Genomic DNA, 19,695 nt, shown 5'->3' with positions numbered 1-19,695 from the left:
CTTTTTCCTTCAGCCCTGAGAGGTTAAACCAAAGATGCCAAAAGCAGCCAAAGCAGCAATTGAGTGGCCCGCAGCACAGGCTGCTTGCTTAATAGCCCAGAGGGCAAGATCTGATGCGCAGTGGACTTCGTCCTGGGGTACTCCCTTGCCCAAATCAAGGTCCTTCAAAAGGTCGGCTTGATAAGCCTGAAGCACTGACATGGTGTGCAGGGCTCAGCCGGCCTGGGGCGCATCTTCAGCCCATGGCATCCTCACATAGCCGTGTTCAGCCAGCCCACTAATGTTAGTGTAACTGGTTGCTAAAGGGGAATGGTTTCACCCACCGAGAATGGTTTAAACCGTGACCTCGTAAATTCATTATGGAGATCGGGGATAAAGGGAAGGCTTACCGGAGCGGGACTCAATGAATCACTCATTCAAATGGCTTGGGGCGATTTACTTTCTCTCCAAAGACTAATCTAGTTTTAACTTGGATTTAGCACAGGTTATTACGTCGACAAGCACCTCATATGTGAGGGTGAGGGAGGAGGCAGACTCACTTAACACATCTGCTTCGACTCCTAACACGTCTACTTCCTCAGAACTAGACCAGGCCAATAACATGCTCTCTGCCAGATCGGAATAAGCCGCAGAGCAGGCTTCTGGATCTGGCATGAGAGCTGAGGAGCTAGAAGGTGATGCCTGAGAAAGGGTTAAACCCATCTCAAGCACATCTGCTAACTCCATCTGCGACCACCATGATTGCAATCACCGGGCTGCCATGATTGCCTGACTTCTATCCCCCTTGAAAAGAGCCAGGCAGGAGCAGGGCTAGCTCACTGTGGTCACAGTGAGGACAACAAGCCCCCTCGAGGGCTGATCAAGCATGCTCCACTCCAAGACACATAACACACAACACATGAAGATTGCCGGGTGTATCTTTGACACGGCAGCACACACTTTCTGAACGACTTGCTAGACATTTTTTATACAAACAGACAACAGACAAACAAACAGAAAGTTCACACACAGCTTGTAAACAAACTGAAGACAAAGAAGACAAAGCTTCCTGAAGACAAATAAGCTGATTAAGTCCTTTCTAGACGCCCTTATATACCCTGCTGGTGAATGTGTGATGTCACCTGACCGTGGTAGCCAATCAAGATTGGTGTGTAGCACATGTGCTTCAGACACCGGCTAACAAGGAGCATTCCCATAGCGTCAACTCCATGACACAGTGTAGAGTTCCACTTTGAAAGGTAAACAGAGGTATGAACAGATTTTATCTCTGAAGTCATACATACAAAACACTCAGCTGCATCATCCATGAGGCCCAGCTGGAAGCGCTGCTCATCTTTAAAGGTCTCGGCCAGAGCGTGACGCAGGGTGTCTGATGGCAGAGCCCGCTCTCGACTCTGCTGGAACTGACAGAAAATGCTCTGTAAAAAGAAACAGCCAAATAAACCTCACGAACAAATTCAGCAGTGCCGTACACACAATTCAGAAATGCAATAGTGATCAGTGAAAAAGAGTATTGAAAAATTATGAATATGTGTGTCATGTTAACTTTGGTTGTCTCAGATACCCTAATCATCTTTAAGTCACTATGAAATCAAAACTGACAAACATTTTTTTATGGAATATTAATAAATGATTTATCTGTGCACATTAGTGCAGCAGTTAGCAAACAACAATGATCTAACAATCCAACGATCCAATCAATTGATCCAATCAATTCCCGATGGACAAAATCAAATTCCTCCCTAAATTTTTTGTCACCCTGATATACACTGATGAACCAAAACATTATTACCAGTCACAGGTGAAGTGAATATGTTGATCATCTCCTAATAAGGTCACATATTAAGGTCTGGGTACTTTAGCAAACAATCAGTTCTCGTAAATAGTGTTGAATGCAGGAGGAATGGGCAGAAATAAAGATCTGAGCGACTTTGAAAAGGGACGAATTGTTATGGCAAAGCAAATGGATCAGAGTATCTCTGAAACGGCAAGGCTTGTGGATTGCTACCGGTAAGCAGTGGTGAGTATTTACCAACAGTGGTCAGAAAAGGGACAAACCACAAACTGGCAACAGGGTGTTGGGCGCCCAAGGGCGCAACACGTGGACCTGGAGAAGTGATGGAACCATGATGCACTGTGGGACAACGATAAGGCGGTGGAGTGAGTGTGATACTCTGGGCAATATTCTACTGGGAAACCCTGGGTCCGGCCATTCATATGTATGTAAATTTGACACGTGCCACCTACCTAAACTCTATTGCAGACCAGGTACACCCATTCATGACAATGGTGTAAGTGGCCTGGTTGAAGTGGCCTCTTTTAGTAGGATAATGCAACCTGTCACATTGCACACATTGTTCAGGAATGGTTTGAGGAACATGATGAAGAGTTCAAGGGGTTGCCCTGATCTCCAAATTTTCCAGATCTCAATCCAATGTGCAATCGGCTGCAAAAGTCTTGGTGCCAGATACCACAGGACACCTTCAAGAGTCTTGTAGAGTCCATACCTCGGTGGGTCGGCGCTGTTTTGGTAGCACATGGAGGACCAACAGCATATTAGGCAGGTGATCATAATGTTTTGGTTCATTTGTGTATATCACAATTGGGAAGACGATCGCAATGACGACTTTAAAAGGTACCATAAATTTTACGTTTACAAGTTGAGACAATTTTCATGTTGTTTTCAATGTTGTCTAGTTAGGAAGATCACTAGAATTTGAGACATTTTAGCCTTCACATGCGCACCTTTAAAGCACAGAAAATACAGGCATCGCCCAAGCAGAAATGGCCAGATAGGTGTCGTATGCTCCTCCTGAAGATGTCAAGCTGCCAAAGAACCTGTAAGAAACTGGTCTTTAGTTTGTTTATAATCAGCCTGTCATAGTGTACCATGTTAAATTTTTGTTGCACCCTTAATACTGCTTAATTAAAAACTATACTGTATATGGTTTATACAGGGTTTTCACAATAGTGACATAGAAGAACCGTTTTGGTTCCCCAAAGAACCATACGGTGAAATCTAAAGAAACTTTTTACACTAAAAAGATCCTATTGTGTAATTGTAAGGTTCCATGGATGTTAAAGGCTCTTAATGGAACCACAGGTGCCTATAAAGACACCATTTCTTATAAATGCTTCTGCTACTTATATCAGCTGCTTATATCAGCAACCCCATTACAGAAAATATTTTACATTATCTATTAGTTAAATCATACACCTGCACATGTTTTTAAAATAACTTCACTCACCTGCACAGCACTGTTAAGGAAGCAGCTGTTCTGGCCTGGCTCATTTAGAAGACCTTTGGTCAAAGCGAGAGAGATCATACTGCCCGGCTGGTAGGACTTGCCCAACCCTGTTCCACTCAAGGCACCTGTACCTGTACCAGCCATGTTGCCTCCAGGCTTTTTAAAAAGTTTGACCCATGCCATGAGGTTGGAGCCTGGCCCTCCCCAGCAAACAACCAGAGTCAATTACTGAAGCAACTTGAGGTTGATGCATTTGTTTTAGGCAACATTAGTGCCACAGTCCCTGTACCTGACAGAGAAGGCCAACTTCACAAAAATAGCTAAATATACTGCACTGGATTTTTTTTTCAATGTGCAGGATTTTACAGTACACCATTGGGATATAGTGAACCATTCAAAACAGTAGCTCTTCAATTAATGTGATAATGTGACTTTTAGCCACAAGTTGCAGCACGTTGCTTTATCAGTCCAGCAGTTACTATGACAATGATCACACTCTGTCTCCTCTGTATGTGAGGATTCATCTGCATCCAGGCACACTGGCAACAAGAGGATGGATGCAGATTGAAGAACAAATCCATTACCCTCCTCAGCATTTCCAGCAAAGTCAATGGAGGTTTACTGAACGGGGGTCATTCAAAAAAGCTCCTCAGGACAGGCACTGAAGAATATCACAGGCTAACAAAGGAAGACCTAAAGAGAGGGAGAGACACACAGAGAAGGGTTGGGGTACAGAAGGTGAGTGATATGGAAAACATATGTTGTTAAATAGAAAGCTACTTCAGATTACTATAGCCGTTTTACTGAACTCTGGTGCTATTATAATTAAGAGCCACATATTTGGTTTTAGATCATACTCAGCACAGTTGCCAACTGCATTTCATGACAGGATGTTTTTTATGTTTTGTTTTTACTCTGTCACAACACAGTCATCTGAATTCTTGAGAGTATAAACAACACACTCTCATGGTAATTTTACATTTGGCAGTCGTGGCCTAATGATTAGAGAGTCAGACAAGCAACCCGAAGGTTGCGGGTTTGATTCTCAATACCTGCAGAAAATGACTGAGGTGCCCTTGAGCAAGGCACCTAACCCCTAATCGTTCCCTAGGCGCCACAGCAAAATGGCTGCCCACTGCTCCTTGTGTGTGTGTGTCCATGGTTTGCTGTGTGTGTGTTCACTACTCACTGCAAATGTGTGAGCACTAACTTGAATAAGTGCAGAGGACAAATTCCAAGTATGGGTTACCATATTGGCCTTCACTTTCACTTTAATTTTTTATCGGTTGAGCTCAGAAAGTATACAGGCCAAGTCCAAACATTTCATTATACAATATCTCTGGTATTCACCTCAGTGTTGACAGGCACAATGACATGGCAAGATAAAATATCAAAACAGCTACTCTAATGGTCTTTGGTAAGCAAACTATGAGAGAGGACTACTGAAAACAAGACAGGCTGCCAAGAACAAAACCGAAATATAGCTGTAAGCAGCTACTGTAAAGAATTACATGACATGGACTTAGTGACATCTGTTCATAATTGAACTGATCCAGTACTGTACTTGATGAGAGTGGGTATTTTGCGTGGCTGACTTTTATCCATTTTTAAAAAAAAAAAAAAAAAAATTTGCTATAGATTTAATATTTAATAAACACATTCATCTTTACTGCATCCATGAGTCAAAAATTTTAAATATCTCTCTTTCTGAAAACCGCACAAGTGCAGAGTGACTTATTCAACCTACTTTAGCGTTCCTCTTTCATTGTGTCGCGAAAAACTGACCTGTTTCATTTTAAATGATGGTATTACATTTTAATGTATAGGCTAGTTCCATTAAAACACATTGTAAAAATCTGTTAAATGATCAATATATACAAACTGTTGTAAAAGCAAGTCTTTCCTTTCGATGTTGCTTAACACATTCAAAGCAAAAAGTACTAAATCTTCTGTGCTGTAGGCTATTTGCTACACAAAAATTTTTGTTACATGTACCTACTTGAAATGTTACCGTTCTGAGTTGTGAGTTCTAAACAGTTCTAATAACTGTTAAATGAAATATTTATAACTTTGTGCTCATTCTTGTAAGATATGACCATTGAAATGGCAAAGATATGATTATTGCATTAAAATATGATCTTTGTTTCTAATATGCGATTAAAATATTCTATAAAAAAAACATGCTTTTTCTTTGTTCTTGTGTTTTTTGTAATCAACTCCCATTTGCAGTAATACATTTCTAAACACTCATCGTGATGCACTACTTGTACTTCCAACACCTCTCAATCTCATTAAACCTGAATGACAGATGCTTGAAATTTAAGACTTGACACAATAGATTTTTCCCAAAAATTTCAATAGACATTTCTTTACACATGCATGAGGTATTATATTTGTTATTATTAAAGTGACTTTATTATATTACTTTGAACCACAGTAATCCATGGCCGTATTTATTGCATCCAGCCTTTTAAGTTGGCTTTAAGGGGAAGTTTAGCTGTGTCATAATGTCTGAGACTGACTATTGTGTAAGGAAATCCGACTGGTTTTCTGTGCAATGGGGCAATCCTCTAACCAGAGCCTCAATGGCCAGGGTTAGGATGAATGTAGAACTTGTTGCCGCAGTGACGCAGTATATTACTGTAAATGCTGGACCATTGCCATGGCTACAGCATGAAGATGATGGGCTGTAGGCAGCTACAGCACTGATGCTGAATTCCTTGCCTCTTCATACTAAAAACGCAGAATTTCTAACAGTATGAAATTAAGATTACAACAAAGAATGAAGGGTTTTCCAGAGAATTTGTGTGGTTCTCATGTGTGATATATAATATTTTGGGGTTCATCATTGTAAATACTGTAGCAAAGCTCATCTTATTAAATTCATTTGCAGCTATTCATCATGAAACAACGGTGCATAGAACACTAACTATTCGTGGTAGGCTACTGTTATTTTTATGTTTTTATTTTAAACGAACAGTAAAAACACAGTGACAGAACTGTCCGAAAAATGTTAACACATAGATCTGGGTCTCTGAGCTCATTTGTCATTAAAAAGCGCATTAAACTCTCCTGAATGTCATTCGCATTGTGTCAACGATACAGCCATTAAAAACGGTGCTTTCTCCCTTTAAGTAGTTATGAAGCAGAATCCATTACTGTATTGACTTGTAAAAGTATATGCATAACATGAGATGATAAACAAAAGTAGAAATTCGCTCAGCATGCCGTTACACCTGTTACTGCGCATGCGCTTCAGGTGACCTGCTCTATGCAGCATTTTGGGGCATTAGAACGCGCCTATGATGCCCCAAAATGATGTACATGTAGGCAGCTAGCCAGGTTTTGAGACACAGTCGTTAATAAACAAACACAGCTCACCTACACGTGTCCAGTATATTGGTATTCAAATCCTGCTTTTAGAAGCGTGTTTATCCATATGCATAAGGAGCTGAGTTCATTGTGCGCGTCCAGCTCAAGTTACTTGCTGTCGGAATCCTTCATTGCTCAGCATGTCATAAAGCGCAGTAAATCCATATGGTCCAAGATCCTCTTACAGGCCTAAATACAATAACACCGCAGCGCTGTGTCTATGTTCATGCATTCCTGCTCCTCCACACTCATCAACATTGAGGGTTTAATCCGTTCGGGTCCTGAGCTGGAGAGATTATTCTGATGGAGCTGGAGTTAGACGCGCTGACTCCGCCCCACATATCTACCGCTACGATATTTACTGTCATTCCGCAGAAATAACCCGCGTGTTTGGAGGGCGTGGATTCAGTCAAATTCTCACGAGACCAAGCAAAACAACCGATGTGACATTTCGATTGTTGTAATGATTGCGGTGCATCACAAATAGATAGCATTTTAAAGAACAATATTCATGTTTTAACATGATCTTATCATAATATTGTTATTACATTACTGTCGCATTTTACGAAAATTGTGACTACAAAACATCGCATAGACTGCCCCAACTTAAAACAGCATGACGTGGATGACCTCAGAGATATTAACAAAACGTATGCAACACTAAACCAATTCTACCCGAAACTGGAGCAAAATAATAGCCTACGCGCAAAATAATATGACTCAAAGGTGATGAAATAGGTTGTTTTGTTTGAGCAAGCTGCTCATGTATTGTCTTTATATTTTTATTGTCATATAAATCAGACAAGATTTTGATCTTGTTTTTTGTTTGTTTTTTTATCTCCCACTGAACAGTAGGCTATACCCGTAATATACACAGACAGATAATGTTTGCCTTGTCCTTTCTTTTTTGGAAGACAGCTCAGTATGCTTACAGTTAATATATGCCTCATCTTATGAATCTGTATGATCTATATTTTGCTGACTAGAATTAGCATTTGCTTGGTCACTGTCGTGTGAATAATCAGGTGAAACCAGGCTGCAGGCAAGAACTTCCTTAACAGATCACAAGAACATTCCATCACCCTTAAAACAGATTTTGGTTGTTGTTTTTAGGGTATGTTCTAATAGGGTATATTTTAGTAATGCTATTGATTATTTAATAATCTTTAAGTATTCTACTGTAAAATAGCTAATGTTTTTCAATGCATGTTTTGTTAAAGAGCACGAAGGAAGCATTTGCTGACTGTCTAGAAGTCTTTGTGTTTACTGTAACTGGAGCACAGGGAGTGTCAAATTCAAGGCTACTTATGACTCCTGTAAATATAGCTAGTGTCAGAGGATATGTCTGTGTGCTGTGTCTCAGGGTAACTGAGACAGATTCTACCAGAGACTGTTTTGGATGATGATGATGATGTTGATGATGATTTAGTATGCTGATGCATTGTGTGGGTGAAAACACCACGCAGAACAGTATTCTTTATTATTATTATTATTGCTGTTGTTGTTGCTGTTGTTGTTGTCCATGTTATATAAAAAATGATGACAGAAATTTGAAATAAATATGCAATTTATTTGTACAGTTTGGAGCTACAATACAAGCAAAGGTTCTAAAACTGTGAATATAATGTTAAACATCAGCCAAACCATCACAAAACAAATTTTCAGAAATATATATTAATAGATTATAAGTTCAAACAAGATTTCAGGAACTCGTATTATACGAACATATTATATTTACATGGCTGTTTCAACCAATGATCTATCCCTGATCAATTTGATTTTGTATTTGAAATGAATGATTTTAAAAAGCTTTTTTTGTGGAACTTAAGAGTGTAAATAAAAAAATTATAACCTCAAAATGATGTCATGCTATTCTAAATATATTACTGATGAACATGACTGCAACCTTAGAATACTGATGATGTTTCACAGTATAACCATGCATAATGTTAGTGAAAATCACTATGACACCTTAATGTATCAGTAAATTAACTCATTGCACAAACACCACATGTATATTATTATACTTTCTATATGCTTAGTTTTTGCAAGTTGTACAAAAATTATTAATCCTGATGATTATTAATGCTGCCTCATATTACTGTTTTGTTCAGTACCCTTTTTATTCTTCGTTTTTGAGGCATCCATTATTTAAAAAAGTGGAAATTCCTGTCCCAAAAACAGCTGTCCAAAAGTCACTGCAACATACAAAGAAAAGAAATAAAACACAAATCTGGCCTGAAATCAGAAGCTATGGATGACATTAAACACATTATAACACAGTCAAGCTCATTGGGCTTGGGGTACAAGAAGGATTCAATCAGTGTTACAGATCTTCAGACTCAGGGATCTCGAAAGGCTCCAGAGAGACAGTGGGTAAAATGAGAGGCATGCCTTCGGAGATCCACCCCTGGGCAGTCCTGTTGAAAGTGGGCCGCTTAGCTGTAGGATCCTGGAGCTCAGGATATCGAGGAGCATTCAAGTCCACATCTGGAAGCTTGAAGGTGATCCCTCGTGGAGCTTTTTCAAAACCACCAAATGGTGTGGCCACCCTGAGATTTAACAGAGATTTAATTACTGAGGCATCTGTATTGGTTTCTGTTATGCTGATTTTTATTTAAAAAAATATAATAATAATAATAATAATAAAAACTTAAAACAGACTTCCAATAAATGACGCAACATTTTAGGGCATGAACACATTTTTCAGGTTTGAATGATTGAATATATGGATATTGAGACTGCACCACCTGTACATCTCCTCAAGATGGTGCTGTGATGTGCAGAAACTTTATTACAGAACTGAACATACACTTGTATACTGTACCATTTTCATCAGTATGTCATACATCAAAAATAACGATGTTAAAATAACTGTCATTAAACTATATTTAATGATAAATCCGACTTCAAATAAACAAACCTATCCTTAAAAACACTGTATTTGCCTTTTCTAAAATTAAAATTAAATTTTTGTTTTGAAATTGTATTCACATGATGGCATTAAGAAAAAATGAAATACCTATTAAAGCTTTTGTAGTCAGGCAGCTCTAGTTTGGGCTCTGGGACTGGCATGTGAACTTTAAGTGTGTCGGCCAGTGTTGGGTCATTGATGATGGCCTCTTCCCATGGGGAGTGGTAGGATTTTGGCATAGCTGTTGCATTGAACCGCTCTGGAGGAATGTTTGTCAAGGGACCGCCATATCCTGTGAAACAGTTTCTGCTGTTTAGACTTTGATTGCATTTTATCATTTGATCAGGCTAAGTTCTGGATATAGTATAGCCCTCTGTAAAGAATATGTTGAACACATCATTTAAATTGAAAGGCATTAACCTAAATTGAGATGAAAGGATTAGAACTAAACTGAATCGGGGAGATTAAAACTGAACTCTGAATCCAGTTTTGTCTTAGACATAGTAATACAATACGGACTTCAAGTTTATTTTACATAGCAAACGCAGCATGCATTTGTTGAATATTTAGAGTGAAACCGACACACATACATTTTAACCCTTTTAAAGTCACTTAGAGTGATTCACTAACTAAAAATAGAAAGTAAGTTGGGGGTGGCGTGTGCTGTCGCTATCTTATTCTCTTTTCACTCGCTCTGATTCCATTGCACTTACTCTCATAGATGATACAAGGCTTTGAAAACATCTTACAAGCATGTGAGGGTATATAACAAGCAAGAGCACTGCAATCATCCTGACTCATCTGCCATTGTGACACCCATTAATAATTCACATAAACCGGTTTCATTTTTCAAATGAAGTAGTTTTGAAATAAAATTTGTTCTAAAACACAATTCTAGTTCTTGTTAGCACATTGTCATATTATATATAGTATGATTTAACATTATAAACAAAATTGTGATTTTGACATACCTGGTGCAATTTCCTCTGGGTTTGCTGGGTTTCTAGGATCTGGTGTGTTTGGTGGTGTTTTTGATGCAACTTCTTTATTTTCTGAGTTTTCTGCATTTGCTTGATTTTCATTCTGAAACAAAATGTCAGTTTCAATTTGGAGATAGCTTATTGTGCATGTGTAGCAAGACATAAAAAGACTGTTTCCATATTAGAATATTATTTATTTTAAATTAAATTCACATTGTAAATAAAGTGTCATGAAAGGGACATTGTTTTTGGCAGCAGTTTCTCCTCTAAGGGTGAAGTTGGGTACTTTTTATTCATATTTTTAAGGCGTAATAGTCCGGGAGGGTACTATCAAGCTTAACAACTCAACCCCATTACATAAAATTAAGATGGAAATTATTTTGTCATTATTATTAATTATTACCTGAGGATCAGTGGCCATTTTGAACAAAACACCTCAACCCCATCACACTCAACTCTGTCGCATATCTTTATATTTCACATTGTTTCGTGGTTGAAAACTGGGTTGAGTTTTTCACTTCATTTATGAAAAAAAAAAAAAAAAAAAAAGTCATTGTTTCAGTAAATATATACATACCAAAATCATGACAATCATAATATTGTTATAGAATATTTTATGTTAATGTGTCCACTTAAACACTGACAAGCATCCAAATGACAGCCACATCAGCAGCAGAAAGGCTGTCTTGTGCATGCAGATATGTTGACCCAGAAAGAAGGGCACAATATGAGAGCGAGATCAAATTAAAAATATAAAACTGAAGGATATGTCTTCCTTCAAACCTGTTACAGTATTTAACCCCGTCACACTATTCTCATCCTTGTCACATTAATATTTTTTTGGGAAAAAAATAGGGAAGACATAAAAATGAAAGCTGATTACCACCTGACATTAAAGAATATCATTTAGTTATCGTTTAGTTATTTTTTACATAAATAAAGAGACCAATCACACAATTTGTCTATTTCTAACTTCAGTCCCAAGAACAGTTGAAAATTATCTTAAATGTTACTTCTGTAGTTATTAAACTGTTATGAGGGACATGAGTAATATAAAATATATTAAAATATAAAAAGAATTGTGTAAAATCCATTTTGTCCGTTATGGGATTTAGGAGTTTAAATCAAAAAAAAAAAAAACTGAAAATAATAAAAGGTCTATAATGCCTGTGGTGGGAAAATATGATTTGTTGGAGGTTTGATACGTGCCTAATGATGTGGAGTATTTAGAAAATTAATCAAGTTGAAATATTACCAATCCCAGGAATTTACCATTTGCGTAGATTAGATATAAATTCACAGTTATGTATATAGTGTACAGATATCATTTATGTATAAATGTTTTTTTGGAACACAGTTCCACACACACACACACACACACACACACACACACACACACACACACACACACACACACACACACACACTTGAACAGTGATAAATGAAGTAGGTTGTCAGGTACGCATAGCAGTGCTGACCCTAAAGAAGGAACATTTGGAAGGACACAGGGCACGTGACATTTGCTATCTTCCATGTGTGTCTGCCATTCATTCAGCTGAGCACATGCTTGCTTTACTAACAACAAAGTAACAAAACATACAGTTCAAACAAGCAAATCACAATAATATAACAGAAGTTTAGTCTTAGGCTCAGTGTCAGTGATCAAGTGACAAATTAAACATCAAATTAGATATTTGAGCCATATTTATCACATCAGGAGTATATGTGTAGATGCTACTTACATTTAAAATGGTGTTGGCTTCATTCTGAATGCTTTCAAATGTGTATTTCTCTGATCTTCGCTGTCGCATCTTAAAAAGGCGTGATCCTCGGTTTGACAAGAGAGAAAGTTCCTCCAGCATGATGTCTTTTGGAGTGGAAAGTTTCTTCCCCAGGTCCATAGTAAACCCTGCATAAAAATAATATAACAAAATAATTCAACAGAGCCTGAACGGAAAATGGATAATCTAAATTCTTGGATAACGCTTTATATATATATGAACATACATGGCTCATGACATTATTACAATTTAAATGGACATTAACTACTGAAGATTACAGTACTATAATGTAATGTTAATTCTGTCTGTTAATGCCTTAATAATGAAATTAAAGTTATTTTGATGTGAACCTTTATAGATGCTTCATTTGCTTCATATTTAAATGCATACTGTATGTGTATATCATTTATTTAAATAGCACATCATATATCATGATATAACAAAACCAAGAATACAAAAGGTTTTAGTGTGAGTGTGGATGCCTGTGTTAAACACACATTCTATGACAGGTCACATGGGAAAAACATTTCAATTTAATCATAAATTCATTATAAACAGGTAAACCATGATGATTGTGAAAGTTTTGTTAAAGGGAAAACTGGATGTCATGTGCTTTTGCTGCAGGAGCATTTACCATGATGATTCCAAACATGATATCTAAAATAGAAAGCATTAATTTTGTGCATCATTAATTGTTACTGAATGATGTTTCAATATGAGAATGTTTAACGTCACTTAAAGCATTTAAAATTGTACCTAACCTAAAAAGATCCAAAAGCTTCAGTTTTTGTTTAAACAGGAGATTCTCTCTTGTTCTACAACATGATCTTTAATTCTGTGCTCATTTCAGCTTCAACACAGCTGTCCTAGCCCATCCTCCCAACTTTAGCTTCTGCAGAAATAGCCCATGACAATGACAGAGTGAATCCACTGGCAGGCAGCAGAACATCCATACAAGATTATTTATGGCTAGAATGAGGCTGTGGCCCTGAACCACATTCTAAATGTTGGCGTTTCTCTCTTTGATGGGCAGCTACGTTTTGTGCTGTGCTCTGTAATCATTCAGTGCTGAGCTGAGGGCAGGTTTTGATAGAAGGTTATACCATTAGCACCAGCATGAACCTCATGGCAAAGGGCAGCTGCCTGCATCTTCCTCTCACGCACTGAAAGAGTGCTGAACTGTGACATGTTGGTTTAAATGAGAATCCCAGTAGTGCTGCAATAGATAAAGAACACAGATACTTGAAGTAGAACTATCTAAAGTCCTGATGAAAAGTCGTGAAAGAATCTGTCTGAAAAAAGAAGGTTATACATGAGGATACAAAGACTATAAGCTTTATAAATATGAATCTATCATTGTAACTACAATATTGTATGTTTTTATTGCTAATATTCATGATATGTTGCTAGTCTGGATATTCAAAATATGTTGCCACTCTCATTGTAATATAGCCTAACTGAAATAAAAATCCATTTATATAAATTTCTAATTTAGGGCTTCAGTGTAAAACTGTTAAGGATTGCTATGGTGTTTTTAAACCAGACCATTTAATAGAAAACAGAAAACACAACTTTAATAATTAAGAATATAGTAACCAAAGCAAATCCTTTAGTTGCATTAAATTCCACATTTAGGCTTTCTAAGCCACTGTAAATGTCCTTCCATAGCGGTCATTAAAGCATAAAGGTGAAACTAACCGACCACAAGCCAAATCTTTAAACAGAACAAGATATCTTATGTCATGAAGTGAAATAAATCAGTGGTTATGCACGAGCTGGTGACAGAACATTGTGTCCAGGGTGTACAGTAGATTTGGTTCCTGAGGCTGACCAAAGCCAATAGAAACTTTTTTTGGCACAGTTCGCATGGCCTTGCTATTTCATCCTTTACTTGTTGCTCTCATGAAAAACTTTAAAACTTTCAAAATCTCTGAATTCTCTCTTTCTTTCTTTTTTTGGTAACATTGCTAGTGTCGCTTAAATGGATTTGTCTCGGTAGACTGTTATTCCTAATTTTATTTTTATTTTTTTTCAAGGTTATAATAAAATTAGTCTATTTGCATGCTTTGTATTTCTGTGACAACAATTTCAAAATTACATTCTGTTTTAGTCATCATTCCATTATTAAGTGCACATTTATACATAATCAATCTTCTAAATTACCCATTTAAGATGTTTAAAATACATCTCTTTGTACCTATGTTTTGTTATTATAGTTTAAGGGTCAGACTGTCCAAAAAACACAACCCACAACCCCCAATATTGTTCACATGTTGGTTATCATTATGGCCACACAGCACACACACACTCTCTCAAGGAAGGCCAGCTTATTCTTACCTGTTAAAGCTGTGTTTGAGCTTGAGTTCTACCTGTATAAATGAAGAGTTTAACTTTAGATAGATCGATCCCGCCTGTTTTGTCTTTGTCTCGCACTCTGTTCTTGACTTCCACTGGGGTGGGGGTGTGTGCGGGTGTTAGTGGAACGCCAGCTTACATCAATAGGCTAATTTTAGCTGTGTTCAGCACTCAAACCTCTCACAATGCTATAAGATGGTATGGAAGGGGGAGGGAGAACTGTATGTGTGAGAATAAAGAGTACAAAAGTCTGTGGGTGAGTACTTGTGTGTAAACGGTGATGGGGCTTTAGTCTGTGTAATTCTTAGTTTTGGAAGCTGGGATTTTCTTGATTGTCATTAAAGGTGGGCCTTCCAGCAGATAGATCACTATTTCTCATTCCATACAGAAGCATGGGCAGTATGACAATCCTGCTCTTGCCTTATTGCATAACACATAATCAGGACTCAGAACTGAGAGAGCTGTCTGCTCCAAAAGATCTGACTGAATTATGGTAGTAGTAAACATTGGTTTTATGCAACAGTAACAGCATTTTTGGTCATCATGCTTTAATACAACTCTCTTTATGGTCCAGAAGTTTTATGATAGATGCAAGAATTTCAAATTGTTTGTGCAGTGCATAAATTGTACATTTCGAGGTCCCGAAGTGAGAAATAAACATGTGAAATAAACTCTCTCAGAATTAGCATAGACATTTAGGGGTGGTTTCCCGGACAGGGTTTAAATTAAACCAAGAGTAGGCCTTGATTTAGAATAGTTAATTTTTGACACAGTGTAATATGTAACTTGGTGTTGTTTATCTGAGGTTGTATTTACCTAATTTTAAGACCTGCTAATGACCATGGTTTTTATTATGTTCTGATACATAAAACCATAAAATTCTAAAAGGTTTCCTTTCTTTTTCACATGAATATATATATATATATATATATATATATATATATATATATATATATAGGTGTCAGTGAGGCCAGCACACTGCTCACCCTGTGGTCTGTGTGGGTCCTAACGCCCCAGTCGATGGCACAAATACGGCACAGAAATTCAGCTGAACACTTTTCTTGCTTTTGATGATGCACATGTAAATTTGGCTGATCCTTAATGCTATCGTGGACAGCACTGCAAAGTTGATTCTGCGCTAATTTGATCTAATATTTAATGTTTTTTTTAAATGGTGTAGATTTATGTAGCAAATGAAAATGTATCAAATTATTGTCTATATTTTGAGACGAAGGTCATGTTAATGATGTTTCATGTTAATGAAAAAGTATAGTATTTTGGGTAAAAGGTGCCCCTGCTATTGTGGCTAAAGGCACAATAATAAACATGATAATAAACAGCTGGCTGACTTTGCCATTTGTTGACATGACATGGTTAGATTCAGATGATATCATATATCAAATTGGGTGTCCACCTTAGAGATAATCATCATTTTTATAATGAAACCATCATAGTTAAAAAATATATTAATCATATAATAAAATATGTTTTACTACTGTACAATTTATTAAATTATTATGGGATCTCATTCTGTGCTTTCAGAATCTTTACTTTTTAAAATTATTTTTGTTTCTGTATTTTTTTTAAATGGATTTAATGACATGAACAAAAATGAATTATTTTATTTATTAAATTTAAACTAAAAATTCACAAACCATGTTCCCATTCACCATCTCAGAGTCAGAGAGCCGCCTTCTAAATATCAGCATCCTTACAAACACTTTGAACAACTTAGGTGGAGAAAGGTATAGTAGCCTAAATCATAACATCATAATATTCATCATATACACAATTCACCGCTATATTGCTAAATTGTACACGATTTTTCATATCAACAGAAATAACCTGGGATAACCTGGCTTCCCTTTCAGTCAGTCACTACGAGTTATGTCAGAGACTGATGAATGGGGGTTTCGTTAGAGAGCCCTATCACCTGAGAGTATGAAAATACCATGGGTCTTTGGAATTTGCAATTTGGTCTTTGGAATTTGGTCTGGGGTATAAAAGGAGCCGCAAGTGCATTATGTTTCTGCTTCGGAGCTGAAGTGTGTATGTGCTTCTCCTTTGCCTTCTTCAAGCAACGAGTGCTCTTCAGTCGGTGTTGGTGTGACGGCGTGTTTCAGCAGATTCACAATCCTGCTTCTGGTCTGCGCAGTGGCTTGCAGCGCTCGTGGATGAGTCATGTTCTCATTGCGGGATCAACGGGTATACTGGGGTCCCCCTGGTGGAGCGCGCTGTGGCGATGCAATTGTGTCCCCAGAGCGCCTCCACCTGGCGCGTGATCCAAAGGACCCCTCCAAGGCCAGTAGGTTTTCGTCCACTCTTGTGGTCAAAGCCTATAGCCCCGCAGTTGACAGAAAATTGTTACACGTCATGCTGTAGCAGATGAATACAACAAAGAACTAAAGCCCCGCCTCACCCAGTTTGGGTAACAGACCTGGTTGAAACACTCATGGATGTAGCTGGCAGAGTGCCAAAACTTAACACGGTCGAGCCAACGCTGGACTAATATATCTATGGAGGTATTTTGTCATGTCAGATGTATTAATAATGCCATCAGAATGCACCCAAAGTACAGGATAACAATAAGTAGATGGCTATAAGTAATTGTAAATGATGACTAGTTTTTATACAGGTGTTAACCATTATGATTTTGTTAATGGTGATCACCAACCAAATACTGATAATGTGGAAGTTACTGCCTTTTGCCTTGGCATGACTTCCCACTTTTTGCTGACAATACAAAGGCAGAGTACAGTAACTTTAAAATAGTGGTTAAAAGTAAAGTTTGAGCTCAAGATTTTTTTATGTAGATAACTGTCAATTACTAAATCATCTAATTGCCAGATTTCCAGTGTCCTACCTATTAATTTGGCGGGACAACTAAAAATCTTTAAAGTCATTTTTCTCAGTCCCACACTCTAGCGAGTTAAGGTCTTTTGCCTTTGTAGGGCAGAGTATGCGCCCTTCGTGCTTACGTAGACAGAACTCTGTATTGTATTGTATTGTCTCTCTCCAAGCAGAGGCTGTCTTACTGGATAGTGGATGCCATTGTCTTGGCTTACCAGGTGCAGGGCCTGCCATGCCCTCTAGGGGTGAAGACACACTCCACCAGGAGTGTGGCTTCCTCCTGGGCTCTAGCGCATGGCGTCTCGCTAACAGACATATGTAGAGCTGCAGGCTGGGCGACACCTAACACTTTTGCGAGATTCTACAATGTTCCTGTAAAGCCAGTGTCTTCTCGTGTACTCGCTCCCAGTAGCCAGTAAGTAGGACCTGCTCGTGTCATCGCTTGCTGCGCCATTCCATTCCACAGACTAGATACGTGCACTATTTTACTCAGATGAGTTCCTCCTGCACCGTTGATGCCATCACCAGAGTGCATGGCTGGTTGGTCAGCCCTCGTGATCAGTTAGTGCTGAAAAGGCTCAGTAAGTTAATTCTTGTTGGTCGGTTGTGAATTATTGACAGTCGTAACTTAGTCCCGCCCCCAGAGTTTGACGCAACTTGTTATGTTTTGCTTGAAAGCTGTGGAGGGCTTGTGTGTATTCAAGCCATAGATGAGTGTGCGTAACTCACGCGAAAATAAGTTTAATTTACACATATACCGTCTTTAACCCTTTTAAACCGGCTGTGTCGTCACCGACACATACCAAAAAGCTGTTTTAATCTTACCGTAACTCTTCAACTGTTTGCACTATCAAATCCATTCAAATTGCCCCTGACAGTAGACAACATGCAAATGCAGCTTATTTCATTAAAGTCATTATTTCATTGTTGTTTACATTTATAGCAATGTATCCTCGCGTGTTTATTCTTTTTGAGTTAAATGTTTATCATTTATTACTGTAAACTGATTATTTATATTTCTGTTTTTATTATAGAAACCTCACACACACACCCTTAATATCACATACATCTGTTAATGCACCGTATTGAGCAGGCCCGGATTGGCTAATCGGGAGCACCGGGAGAATTCCCGGTGGGCCGGTCTATTTTATTGGCCAGGAGGGCCGGTGTTGTCATGGCACTGGGTTGAACGCTTTCCCTATAGGCTCCAGTCATAGAGTCACAGTCATAAAAGGCATGAAACTCCAGGGCTGAAAATGAGTCCCACTCCGGCCCTGGGTTCAAGCCATCAACATACTCAATAACCTACTATTAAATAACATTGTTTGGACTTTTGGACTTTTGTGCATTCTTACCGATGCCCCGTGATGATCCCAATTAAGTCAGAACCAGTCAATACAGTCCAGAAACCTACTTAACAGTTAGGTGCCTCCATGTGCATGGATTCCCGGTTGGGCAACCCCCACATGTGTATATTCCACGGTAAGTCTCCTCCGAGCACGTGTTTTCCCTCGGCAAGACCCCTCTTGCCATCTCGAGGTTGAAACATTCCACCCTGCGGGCTGGATACCCCTGAGTTCTCCATGCATCTCGTACTCGGGTCATATGTGTATTCTAAGTCCTTCCTGCAGGTAGGCGTTGTGTCACATATTCCATCTGGGATATGCTACCCAGTGTACCTTGGTATTCTTGCGTTAGCCTGGCCCTTCACTCGTGCTAGCCTCTACTAATATATATTGTTAGTGCAGAGAATTGTCTCGTGAATAAATGCATAGATCCGTGAATATAGCTTGTGTACTTTCATGGTCAAAAGTGCACACAAACAAAATGCACACAAACATGTCCCTGCTTGATATACAACCACTGATAAACATATTCGGTTTTGATGAGAAAAACCATGAAACCTTTCATGGTGAGATGGAGATGTTTTATTTATTTGTATTATGTACATCCGTGCCACTAGATGTTTCAAAAAGTGGTGAGGACAATATCGACCCTGGCAAAAACCCATATTGCTCCGCGACGTGTCAACGCAATGGTTGCTTTGGCCAGGTGGTATTTATAGCATAGGGGGCGGTACTCTTTAGATTCTAGAGAGCATTTGATTGGACAGAAGATGTGATGAGAAGCTGAAGTCTGTGGTGAAGTCATAAAAATCCGTGATCCATTTTAGCTGAAGTGAGCGACTAACTTTT

The 19,695-nt window shown here is 38.3% G+C and overlaps 2 protein-coding genes across 3 annotated transcripts in view; both read right to left on the bottom strand.

The window, feature by feature from the left end:
* Positions 1–6,952, bottom strand: part of usp53b (ubiquitin specific peptidase 53b) — a 61,672-nt gene extending 54,720 nt beyond the window's left edge. Inside the window, exons 1-4 of the mRNA XM_084394178.1 lie at positions 6,630–6,952; positions 3,249–3,941; positions 2,746–2,838; positions 1,284–1,418 (exon numbers count right to left, since the gene is read on the bottom strand). Of these exons, the coding sequence (XP_084250304.1) occupies positions 1,284–1,418; positions 2,746–2,838; positions 3,249–3,431 (411 nt within the window). The 5' untranslated portion in view covers positions 3,432–3,941; positions 6,630–6,952. The remainder of the gene's footprint in view (positions 1–1,283; positions 1,419–2,745; positions 2,839–3,248; positions 3,942–6,629) is intronic.
* A 1,217-nt stretch (positions 6,953–8,169) lies between these two features.
* Positions 8,170–14,810, bottom strand: myoz2b (myozenin 2b). 2 transcript variants are annotated; one of them, XM_084394583.1, is made up of 6 exons: positions 14,633–14,810; positions 13,399–13,511; positions 12,257–12,423; positions 10,506–10,617; positions 9,643–9,826; positions 8,170–9,172 (listed from the first exon to the last, which is right to left on the bottom strand). In XM_084394583.1, the coding sequence occupies exons 2-6, from the start codon at positions 13,481–13,483 to the stop codon at positions 8,947–8,949; spliced, it is 774 nt and encodes a 257-aa protein (XP_084250709.1). In that variant the 5' UTR covers positions 13,484–13,511; positions 14,633–14,810; the 3' UTR covers positions 8,170–8,946. The 2 variants fall into 2 exon arrangements, with proteins under 2 accessions (XP_084250709.1, XP_084250710.1); XM_084394584.1 differs by lacking the exon at positions 13,399–13,511 and having other exon boundaries at positions 14,633–14,744.
* Positions 14,811–19,695: the final 4,885 nt, after the last annotated feature.

Source organism: Rutilus rutilus (assembly GCF_951802725.1).
Source record: "Rutilus rutilus genome assembly, chromosome: 2".
NCBI classification, from domain to species: domain Eukaryota; kingdom Metazoa; phylum Chordata; class Actinopteri; order Cypriniformes; family Leuciscidae; genus Rutilus; species Rutilus rutilus.
Note: the sequence above shows the minus strand (reverse complement) of the source record. Positions and strands in the feature narration are given on the sequence as shown.